This window comes from Bison bison, unplaced genomic scaffold, assembly GCF_000754665.1.
Source record: "Bison bison bison isolate TAMUID 2011002044 unplaced genomic scaffold, Bison_UMD1.0 scf7180017864105, whole genome shotgun sequence".
NCBI lineage: Eukaryota > Metazoa > Chordata > Mammalia > Artiodactyla > Bovidae > Bison > Bison bison.
Genome location: NW_011494677.1, coordinates 128,400 through 140,579, shown reverse-complemented (window position 1 = coordinate 140,579; position 12,180 = coordinate 128,400). Strand labels below are relative to the sequence as shown.

The 12,180-nt window shown below is 39.2% G+C and overlaps 1 protein-coding gene across 1 annotated transcript in view; it reads left to right on the top strand.

The window, feature by feature from the left end:
• The window catches only part of ADAM32 (ADAM metallopeptidase domain 32), a gene marked incomplete at its 3' end in the record, with an annotated part of 169,626 nt that overhangs the window by 37,056 nt on the left and 120,390 nt on the right, over positions 1-12,180 (top strand). Inside the window, exons 7-8 of the mRNA XM_010838845.1 lie at positions 1,463-1,483; positions 7,914-7,985. Of these exons, the coding sequence (XP_010837147.1) occupies positions 1,463-1,483; positions 7,914-7,985 (93 nt within the window). The remainder of the gene's footprint in view (positions 1-1,462; positions 1,484-7,913; positions 7,986-12,180) is intronic.

Genomic DNA, 12,180 nt, shown 5'->3' with positions numbered 1-12,180 from the left:
CTGCAGTCACCATCTGCAGTGATTTTGGTGCCCCCCAAAATAAAGTCTGACACTGTTTCCACTGTTTCCCCATCTATTTCCCATGAAGTGATGGGACCAGATGCCATGATCTTCGTTTTCTGAATGTTGAGTTTTAAGCCAACTTTTTCACTCTCCTCTTTCAATTTCATCAAGAGGCTTTTTAGTTCCTCTTCACTTTCTGCTATAAGTAAGGGTGGTGTCATCTGCATATCCAAGGTTATTGATATTTCTCCTGGCAGTCTTGATTCCAGCTTGTGCTTCTTCCAGCCCAGCGTTTCTGATGATATACTCTACATATAAGTTAAATAAGCAGGGTGACAATATACAGCCTTGACATACTCCTTTTCCTATTTGGAACCAGTCTGTTGTTCCATGGCCGGTACTAACTGTTGCTTCCTGACCTGCATATTGGTTTCTCAAGAGGCAGGTCACGTGGTCTGGTATTCCCATCTCTTTCAGAATTGTCCACAGTTTATTGTGATCCACACAGTCAAAGGCTTTGGCATAGTCAATAAAGCAGAAATAGATGTTTTTCTGGAACTCTCTTGCTTTTTCCATGATCCAGCAGATGTTGGCAGTTGATCTCTTGTTCCTCTGCCTTTTCTCAAACCAGCTTGAACATCAGGAAGTTCACGGTTCAGTATTGCTGAAGCCTGGCTTGGAGAATTTTGAGCATTACTTTACTAGCGTGTGAGATGAGTGCAATTGTGCAGCAGTTTGAGCATTCTTTGGCATTGCCTTTCTTTGGGATTGGAATGAAAACTGACCTTTGCCAAGTCCTGTGGCCACTGCTGAGTTTTCCAAATTTGCTGGCATATTAAGTGCAGCACTTTCACAACATTCTCTTTCAGGATTTGGAATAGCTCAACTGGAATTCCATCACCTCCACTAGGTTTGTTCGTAGTGGTGCTTTCTAAGGCCCACTTGACTTCACATTCCAGGATGTCTGGCTCTAGGTCAGTGATCACACATTTTGATTCTCTGGGTCATGAAGATTTTTTTTGTATAGTTCTTCTGTGTATTCTTGCCACCTCTTCTTAATATCTTCTGCTTTTGTTAGGTCCATACCATTTCTGTCCTTTGTTGAGCCCATCTTTGCATGAAATGTTCCCTTGGTATCTCTAATTCTCTTGAAGAGATCTCTAGTCTTTCCTATTCTGTTGTTTTCCTCTGTTTCTTTGCATTGATCACTGAGGAAGGCTTTCTTATCTCTCCTTGCTGTTCTTTGGAACTTTTCATTCAGATGCTTATATCTTTCCTTTTCTCCTTTGCTTTTTGCTTCTCTCCTTTTCACAGCTATTTGTAAGGCCTCCTCAGACAGCCATTTTGCTTTTTTGCTTTTCTTTTCCATGGGGATGGTCTTAATCCCTGTCCCTGTTCAATGTAATGAACCTCAGTCCATAGTTCATCAGGCACTCTATCTATCAGATCTAGTCCCTTAAATCTGTTTCTCTCTTCCACTGTTTAATCATAAGGGATGTGATTTAGGTCATACCTGAATGGTCTAGTGGTTTACCCTAATTTCTTCAATTTAAGTCTGAGTTTAGCAATAAGGAGTTCATGGTCTGAGCCACAGTCAGCTCCTGGTCTTGTTTTTGCTGACTGTATAGAGCTTCTCCATCTTTGGCTGCAAAGAATATAATCAGTCTGATTTCAGTGTTTACCATCTGGGATGTCCATGTGTAGAGTCTTGTGTTGTTGGAAGAGGGTGTTTACTATGACCAGTGCATTCTCTTGGCAAAACTCTATTAGCCTTTGCCCTGCTTCATTCTGTACTCCAAGGCCAAATTTGCCTGCTGCTCCATGTAACTCTTGACTTCCTACTTTTGCATTCCAGCCCCCTATAATGAAAAGGACATCTTTTTTGGGTGTTAGTTCTAGAAGGTCTTGTAGGTCTTCATAGAATTGTTCAACTTCAGCTTCTTCAGCATTATTGGTTGGGGCATAGACTTGGATTCCTGTGATATTGAATGGTTTGGCTTGCAAACGAACAGAGATCATCCTGTCGTTTTTGAGATTGCATCCAAGTACTGCATTTTGGACTCTTTTGTTGACCATGATGGCTACTCCATTTCTTCGAAGGGATTCCTGCCCGCAGTAGTAGATATAATGGTCATCTGAGTTAAATTCACCCATTCCAGTCCACTTTAGTTCGCTGATTCCTAGAATGTCGATGTTCCCTCTTGCCATCTCCTGTTTGACCACTTCCAATTTGCCTTGATTCATGGACCTAACATTCCAGGTTCCTGTGCAATATTGCTCTTTACAGCATCGGACCTTGCCTCTATCACCAGTCACATCCATACCTGGGTATTGTTTTTGCTTTGGCTCCATCCCTTCATTCTTTCTGGAGTTATTTCTCCACTCATCTCCAGTAGTATATTGGGCACCTACCAACCTGGGGAGTTCCTCTTTCAGTATCCTATCATTTTGCCTTTTCATACTGTTCATGGGCTTCTCAAGGCAAGAATACTGAAGTGGTTTGCCATTCCCTTCTCCAGTGGACCACATTCTGTCAGACCTCTCCACCATGACCCTCCCGTCTTGGATGGCCCCACAGGGCATGGCTTAGTTTCATTGAGTTAGACCAGGCAATGGTCTGTGTGATATGGTTTCAGTGTGTCTGCCCTCTGATGCCCTCTTGCAACACTTATTGTCTCCCTTGGTTTTCTCTTACCTTGGACGTGGGATATCTCTTCACGGTGCTCCAGCAAAGCACAGCCGCTGCTCCTTACCTTGGACGAGGGGTGTCTCCTCACAGCCGTCCCTCCTGACCTTGAGCGTGGAGTGGCTCCTCTCGGCCCTCCTGAGCCCGTGCAGCCACTGCTCCTTGGACATTCAGTTATTCTTCACCTCTGGTCATTCTTTCTTTCTTTTTTTTTTTTTACCTCTTCGTTAAGAACTTCTAACTTCTTGCTCTGTGCATCTATTGTCCTCCTCAGTTCTTTGGTCACATTATAGTCATTCTTCTGACCTCTTTCTTATGTGGGTTGTCTATTTCTACTTCACTTAGTTCTTTTGAAATTTTATCTTGTTCCTTCTACTGGAATGTATTTTTTTTGCTTCTTTTTTTTTTTTAAACCTAAATTGCTGTTTGTGTTTTTATGTAAAAATTGCTCTTTGTGTTTTTATGTATGTGGTAGGTTAGTTACATTTCTCAACTTTGGAGAACTGGCCTTCTGTAGGAGATGTCATATGCATTCCAGGTCTTAAGTAGGTCTTGATGCTAATGTGTCAAGATTGCAGCCACTAGTAGCAGTGTTCACATGGTTGAATGTTTCCAAATACGCCTACTATCAGTGGTTATATCACCAGTGCGAGCTGCAGCCGTCCCCTGCTTATTGAGACTCTCCAGGATCAGTAGGTGGGTCTAGCTTAGGCACCTGTCATATTCTTTTGCCCTGGGTCCTGGTGCACATAAGATTTTGTGTGTGATGTTGGGACTGACATCTCTTTATCCCCTAGTCCTGTGAAGATCCTGAAATTAAGCTCCACTGGCCTTCAAAGCAAAATGCTTAGAAGGGGCTCATCTTCCCAGTGCTGGATTTCTAGTGCTGCTTCCCAGACAAGGGAGCTTGACATGGGGCTCAAGAACTCTTATTCCCATGGGATAATCTGTGTAGTATAATTATTTTCCAGTTTGTAGGTTGCTGTAAGTTTCATTATTTTGCGAGTTTGCTCCTCCTACCTGTCTCTTTGGTTACTTCTTGATATTTTTAGTTGTAGAAGATCCTTTCTGGTAAGTTCTAATCTTTTTCATGCATGGTTATTCTGAAGATAGTTGTGATTTTGATGTGGTTGTGGGAGGAGGTGAGCTCAGGATCTATTTACTCTTCCATCTTGATAAAAGCTCTGTTCTCTAATTTCTATTTCATATTTCATCCTTTTGGTAGATTTGGTTTTCGTTTGCTCCTGTTTTTCTAGTTTCTTCAGGTATAAAGTTAAGTTAGGCATTTATATTACAATTTTTCTTCTGTTTTAATTGTATCTCAAATGTTTTGGTATGTTACCTTTTTATCTTCATCGTTCCAAAGTTATTTTCTTATCACTAATTAGTACACTTTCTTTTCAACTAAAATAAGTCCCTTTAAAATTTCTTGTCACACTGGTTTAATATTGATGAACTCTTTTATTTTTATTTGTCTGTAGAACTTCGAAGCTTTATCATTCAGAGTTGAAGAAGAGATAGTTAGAATTTTTTTCTAGCATCCTGAATATATTGTGCTATTCTTTTCTGGCCTGCAGAGTTTTTTGCTGAAAAATTGCTAATAGTCTTATAGCGATTCCCTTGTATGTAAAACATTTTCTCTTGTGGCTCTTACTTTTGACATTAAAATTATAATGGGCTTTGGAGTGGGGATCTTTGCATTTTTAAAAAAGATAGTGGGCTTCCCTAGTCCAAATGTCTGTTTTCTCACCCATATTAGGGAAGTTTTCAATCATTGTCTCTACAGACAAAATTTCTACCCCTTTTTCTTCTCCTTCTAGGACTTCTGTAAATGCAAATGTTTGTTAGTTTATTATTTTGTAGCCCATTATGCTATCTTTCCTATTTTAAATTCTCTCTTCTTTTGGTTTCTCTTATTGAGTTCCACTGCATTTTCTTTGGGTTGACTAAATTTTTTTCTTCTGCTTCACCTACTCCACTGTTGACCCTTTCTACTGTATTTTTCACTTGTTATTGTATTCTACAGTTCTGTGACTATTCTTTGATAGTTTCTTATATTTTCTCTCTTTGTGTTAAAGTTCTCACTATATTCATTGACTCATCTCTCCAGTTCAGTGAGCATCTTTAAGACAAGTACTTTAAACTCTTTATCAGGTAAATTACATGTCTCCATTTCACTGAGTTTTTTTTTAATGAGTTTTCTATCTTGTTCTTCCAATTGGAACACAGTCCTTTGTTTTTTCATCTTGCTTGACTTTCTGTGTTGGTTTTTATACAGTAGATGAAAAACCACCTCTCCTAATCTTGGCGTGTCCTTGTGTAAGAGTGAAACTTGTTGTTCAACCCTGCTCCAGCTCTTTGTCATCTCTCAAAACTTTGTGCTTATCCAAGTAGCATATTAGTGTCTTGAAGGGGAGATTCTTAGTACTTAGATTCTGGTTGTTTGGAAACTAGATCCTCAGGCAGCTGCTTTCAAAAGTATGCACATGTATATAGTCCTGTGGGATTGCAAGTGTACGCACTGTTCTCCAGGATATCTAGCAGTGTTTCCTTAGCAGCAGTCATAAAACCTGGGGCTTCAAATAAGTGTATATGCTCTTTTCTGGGAGATATTGGAGAGCTGGAGCAAGGCAAAGGGAGTGTGCCAAGATGGTGTCCACAGACTGCATTCCTTGAGAGAAGCTCTGTCGTTTGCACTGGATGTGTGCTAAACCTGAAGCCTTCCTCAGTATGTTATCTACACAGTGCTCTGGGATTTGCAGCTTGCCAAGAGCCATCTCTTCAATAGTTGCAGTCCTTTGTGTCTCAGAAATGCAAGCCCCCTAGCCACCAGAGCCAGGCAATCAAGGAGCATTCCCTGGAGGGCAGCTTCAAAAACTGGGGTAATACTTTTAAAAACTAGGGCAGGTGGAGCACTCAAAGATAGCACTCACCCTCTGAAGTGTCTGGGAAACATTACACTTAGCCAATAGATGTGCATGTAATTAGAAGTCTGCCTCTCAGGCTGCAGCCTTGATGCTTATCTAAGAGGCCTCCATAACAGAAAGACTGTTGAAACTAATAAACAAATTCAGTAAACTTGCAGGATACAAAACAAATGTACAGAAATCTGTTGTGTTTCTATACACCACTAATAAACTGTCAAAAGTAGAAATAAACACCCATTTACAATGCATCAAAAAGAATATAATACCTAGGAATAAATTTAACCAAGGAAGTGAAAGAACTCTATATTGAAAATTACAAGATATAGATGAAAGAAATTGAAGAAGACACAAACAAATGGAAAGATATTCCATGCTCATGGATTGGGAGAATCAAGGTTGTTAAAATTTCCATACTACCCAAAGCAATCTACATATTCAGTGCAATCCCTATAAAATTCCCATGGTATTTTTCAAAGAAACAGGAAAATAATCCTTAAGTTTGTATGGAACTACAATCACCAAATAACAAAGCAATCTTGAGAAAGGAAACAAAGCTGGAGTCTTCAAACTCTCTGATTTCAGGGTATATTACAAAGCTATATTCATTAAAATAATATTATACTGACATGAAAAGATATATCCAGATCAGTGGAACAGACTATAAATAAACCCAACAGACAGACATAAACCCAAATATATATGGTTAATAAATTTATGACAGAAGAACCAAAAATATATGATGGAGAAAGGACAGACTTTTCAATAAATGGTATTAGGAAAACTGGACAGTGACATACAAAAGAATGAATGGATAACTTTTATACAATACACAAAATAAACTCAAAATGGATTAAAGACTTGAATATAAGACCTGAAATCAACTCTTCTTAGTAGAAGATAAATGCACTAACTTGAAAACATATATGCACGCCTGTGTTCACTGAAGCATTATTTGCAGTAGCAAAAATATGAACCAATCTGAGTATCTGGATAAGTAATGATTAAATAAATTGTTATGTACATTTATCAATATAGTGGAATGTTATTCAGCCTTAAGAAGAAAGTGCTGCCATTTTTGGCAATATGGATGAATCTTGAAGACGTTAAAACTCAACACTGAAAAAACGAAGATCATGGCATCCAGTCCCATCACTTCATGGCAAATGGATGGGGAAACAATGGAAACAGTGAAAGACTTTATATTCTTGGGCTCCAAAATCACTGCATCTGTGAAATTAAAAGACCCTCCTTGGAAGAAAAGTTATGACCAACCTAGGCAGCATATTAAAAAGTAGAGACATTACTTTGCCGACAAAATCCATCTAGTCAAAGCTATGGTTTTTCCAGTAGTCTTGTTTGGTTGTGAGAGTTGGACCATAAAGAAAGCTGAGTGCTGAAGAATAGATGCTTTGAACCATGGTGTTGGAGAAGACTCTTGAGAGCCCTTGGACAGCAAGGAGATCAAACCAGTCAATCCTAAAGGGCAATCAATCCTGAACATTCATTGGTAGGACTGGTTTTGAAGCTGAAACTCCAATACTTTGGCCACCTGATGCAAAGAGCGGACTCATTGGAAAAGACCCTGATGCTGGAAAAGATTGAAGGCAGGAGAAGGGGACAACAGAAGGTGAGATAATTGGATGGCATCACTGATGCAATGGACATGAATTTGAGCAAGCTCCGGGAGTTGGTCATGGGACAGGGAAGCCTGGCATGCTGCAACGCACGGGGTAGCAAAGGGTCAGACAAGACTGAATGACTGAACTGAACTGAGGACATTATGTTAGTAAAATAAGCCAGACACAGAAAGACAAATACTACATCTCACTTTTATGTGGAATCTACAATAGTCAAACTCATAGACACAGTGCAGTGGTATTTGTCAGAGGCTGCAGACCAACAGAAACAGGGAAATGTTGGTTAAATGGTATAAAGTTTGATGTATGCAAATGAGTAAGTTCTGGAAATTTAATAAACAGTAACATAACTGTAGTAAGCAATATTGTATTGTAAAATTTAAATTTTCTGAGAGGGTTGATCTTATGTGCTCTTACCACACACACACACACAAGAAAAAAGAAAATGGTAACTATATGAGAGTTGATATGTTAATCAGCATGATTGTGGCAGTTATTTCACATTGCATAAGTATATCAAAACATCGTCTTATAATTTAAGCGTATATGTATGTATATATTTCAACTATGATTAAATAAAGGTGTAAATATTCTAAAAGTTTAGAATAAACAAGTTGTGAAAGTTTTCAAGTCTTTAAATATTGTTGTTCTTTTTTCTAGCCAGAATCAACTGTTTCAACTGATTTAATTCCTCTTTATCTAGAAATGCATATCGTGGTAGACAAAGCTTTGGTATGTGTTTTACTTTTTTTTTGCACTTGAATATTTGATATGAATGTATGATTATCCCTAGCTAGAAAGGAACTTAAATATTCCAGTCTTCTTACTTCCATGTCACTCCCAGAGAACAGTGAAGAACCAAATATTCAAAATCGCACTAGTTCTATCAGAAATATTTTATTTGAAATCTTTATGTAACAAACCTGCATAACAAAATGGTTTTATTATTATTTTTCTGATAGTTCACAACTTTAGAGTCTCTCTCAATCCACAAAATTTTTAATGGTGATATTTTTAAGTGAAATTCTTTAAGCTTTAATTCTTGTTTTAGGGTACTTGAAGAGCAGCATGTAGTCTAGAAAATGTTTGGCTAATAAGATATTTATTGGCACAGAAATAATGATGGTATAACCATTTATGGTAAGCCTGGTGGGCTGCTGTCTATGGGGTCACACAGAGTCAGACGCGACTGAAGCGACTTAGGAGCAGCAGCAGCTTACATTAAAGTATCAAGATTTTTTAATGGTTTTATTCATGCAGCTGATTAAGTGTAGTCTAAATGCTCCTCTGGATTACTTATTCCCAAAAACAGTTTGAGGATGTCTGAACTTCAGACTCTTGAGGTGATAACTCAGTTTGTTTTCAGTAAAATCTTGCTTTGTTTCTCCCATACTTCAACGATTTCAGAAAGCAGGGATAAAACATATTCTGTAGATTTTTTTCTGAAATATTTGATCATCATATCTGTGGAAAATCACAGAGAATGTGAGTTTTATTGATTTCCAATTCTATTTGTAGGATTGTAGAGCTTGTCAGGAAGTGAGTTGAGAGTTTGAGACAGGAGAGATTTAGGGAAGGATATTAAAATACTTATTAAATGAGTATTAGGGAAAAGAGCAAAAGGAACATTAGGAGAAAGTTGAGATATTTCTGGTAAAGATGACTAAATTTCCAGGGAATATTTTGGTTTATGAAAATTATTTTGTTTCAGGATTCAGTTAAGTTCAGTCACTCAGTCGTGTCCAACTCTTTGCGACCCCATGAACCGCAGCACACCAGGCCCCCCTGTCCATTACCAAATCCTGGAGTCCACTCAAACCCATGTCCATCGAGTTGGTGATGCCATCCAGCCATCTCAGCCTCTGTTGTCCCCTTCTCCTCCTGCCCTCAATCTTTCCTAGCATCAGGGTCTTTAACAGTGAGTCAGCTCTTTGCATCAGGTGGCCAAAGTATTGGAGTTTCAGCTTCAGCATCAGTCCTTTCCCTGAACACCCAGGACTGATCTCCTTTAGGATGGACTGGTTGGATCTCCTCACAGTCCAAGGGACTCTCAAGAGTCTTCTCCGACACCACAATTCAAAAGCATCAATTCTTGTTTCAGGATTATGTTGTTTTAAAAGCTTCTTGTCCAAATTGCCAGATTTGCCAGTTATAAAATGCTGATTAAGCATCTCTTTTCTATGTTTTTACAAATATTTATATATTCTTTAATAAGACAAATATTGAGCTAAATATGACATCTGTGTTACCAGATATTGGGCATGTAGAGAAGAATAGTGATATCTTCAGTCTCTTCACAAATTTTAAATCCATAATTGTAGCCTAGTGAATTCAGTGCCAGATTGAGGGAGTCTATGGTACAATAAAAGCACAGTGCAAATTTTCCAGTTCAAGATGGTGGAATAAAAGAACATGCACTCATCTCTTCCTGCAAGAGCACCTAAATTGTAACGAGGTGTTGAACAGCCATTGACAGGATGATGCTGGAACCCCACGTCCAAAAAAAAGACACCCCATGTCCAAAGACAAGAAGCCACAATGAGGCACTAGGAGAGGTGCAAACATGATAAAATAAAATCCTATATCTGCCAGCTAGGCCACCCACAATCTGGAGAACAGTAATACCAAAGAAGTTCTCCTTCTTCACTGTTGTGATGATTCTGAGCCTCACGTCAGGTTTCCCAGCTAGGAGATCTGGCAAAGGGACTGGGAATCCCCACAGAACCTGACTTTGAAGGCGGCAGGACTTGATTATAGGATTTCTACAGGACTGAGGGAAGCAGAGACTCAACTCTTGGAAGGCACAAACAAAATCTTCCATATACCAAAACCCAAGGGAAAGGAGCAGTGACCCCACAGGAGACTGAATCAGACCTACCTGCTAGTGTTGGAGGGTCTCCTGTGGAGGTGTGGGTCAGCAGTGGCTTCCACAGGGATCATGGCACTGGCAGCAGTCCTGGAAAATGCCTCTTGGCGTAAGTCCTTTTGGAGGTTGCCATTAACCCCACACAGAGTTCATAGACCCCAGGGCTGGGTTGCCACAAGCCAGGCAACTAACAGAGAGGGAGCACAATTCCACCCATCAGCAAATAATTGGATTAAAGATTTAATGAGCATGGCCCTGCCCACCAGAACAAGACCCAGTTTCTCTCACTGCCAGTCCCTCCCATCAGGAAGCTTACACAAGGCTCTTGGCCTCATCTACCAGAAGGAAGACAGAAAAAGCAAGAAGAACCACACTCCTACAATGGCTAGAACAAAAGCCACATTACAGAAGTTACTCAGAATGAAAAAGCAGAACGTTATGTTTCAGATGAAGGGACAAGAAAAAACTCCAGAAAAACAAGTAAATGAAGTGGAGATAGGCAACCTTCCAGAAAAAGGATTCAGAATGGTGATAGTGAAGATGATCCAGGGTCTTGGAAAAAGAATGATGACGCAAAGAATGTTTACCAAAGGCCTAGAAGAACTAAAGAACAAATGAACAGAGATAACAGTATACTAGAGATGAAGAATCAATAGCAGAATAACTGAGGCAGAGGAATGGATAAGTGACCTGGAGAACAGAATGGTGGAAATCACTGCTGCAGAAAAGAATACAGAAAAAATAATGAAAAAAGTGAAGACAGCCTATGAGATGCTTGGGACAACATGAAACCCATGAGCAGTCACATTACAGGGGTTCTGGAAGGAGAAGAGAGAAAGGACCTGATTAAATATTTGAAGAATAATAGCTGAAAATTTCCGTAACATGGGAAAGGATATAGTCAACCAAGTCCAAGAAGCACAAAGAGTCCCAGCAAAGATAAACCCAAGGAAGAACACACTGAGACTCATAGTAATCAAAATGACAAAAATTAAAGACAAAGATAAAATATGAAACAAGGGAAAAAGGACAAATAACATACAAGGGAACTCCCATAAAGTTATCAGCTGATTTCTCAACAGAAATCTGGCTTTTTCTACAAGCAAGGGGTGGCACAATATATTTGAAGTGATAAAAGGAAAAAACCTACAACCAAGAATACTCTACCCAGCAAGACTCTTGTTCAGATTTGATGGAGAAATCAAAAGCTTTCCAGACAAGCAAAGTTTAATAGAATTCCTCACCATGAAACCAACGTTACAACAAATGTTAAAGGAACTTCTCTAGGCAGGAAACACAAGAGAAGGAGAGACCTACAGAAAATAAACCTCAAATAATTAAGAAAACAGTATAGGATCATACATACTGATAATTTACGTTAAATGTAAAAGTGAACCAAATGATGCCGTAAAGAGCAATATTGCATAGGAACCTGGAACGTTAGGTCCATGAATCAAGGCAAATTGGAAGTGGTCAAACAGGAGATGGCAAGAGTGAACATCGACATTCTAGGAATCAGAGAACTAAGACGGACTGGAATGGGTGAATTTAACTCAGATGACCATTATATCTACTACTGTGGGCAGGAATCCCTTCGAAGAAATGGAGTAGCCATCATGGTCAACAAAAGAGTCCGAAATGCAGTACTTGGATGCAGTCTCAAAAACGACAGGATGATCTCTGTTCGTTTGCAAGGCAAACCATTCAATATCACAGGAATCCAAGTCTATGTCCCAACCAATAATGCTGAATTAGCTGAAGTTGAACGGTTTTATAAAGACCTACAAGACCTTCTAGAACTAACACCCAGAAAAGATGTCCTTTTCATTATAGGGGACTGGAATTCAAAAGTAGGAAGTCAAGAGTTACATGGAGCAGCAGGCAAATTTGGCCTTGGAGTACAGAATGAAGCAGAGCAAAGGCTAATAGAGTTCTGCCAAGAGCATGTGTGGGTCATAGCAAACACCCTCTTCCAACAACACAAGAGAAGACTCTACACATGGACATCAACAGATGGTCAACACCGAAATCAGATTGATTATATTCTTTGCAGCCAAAGAT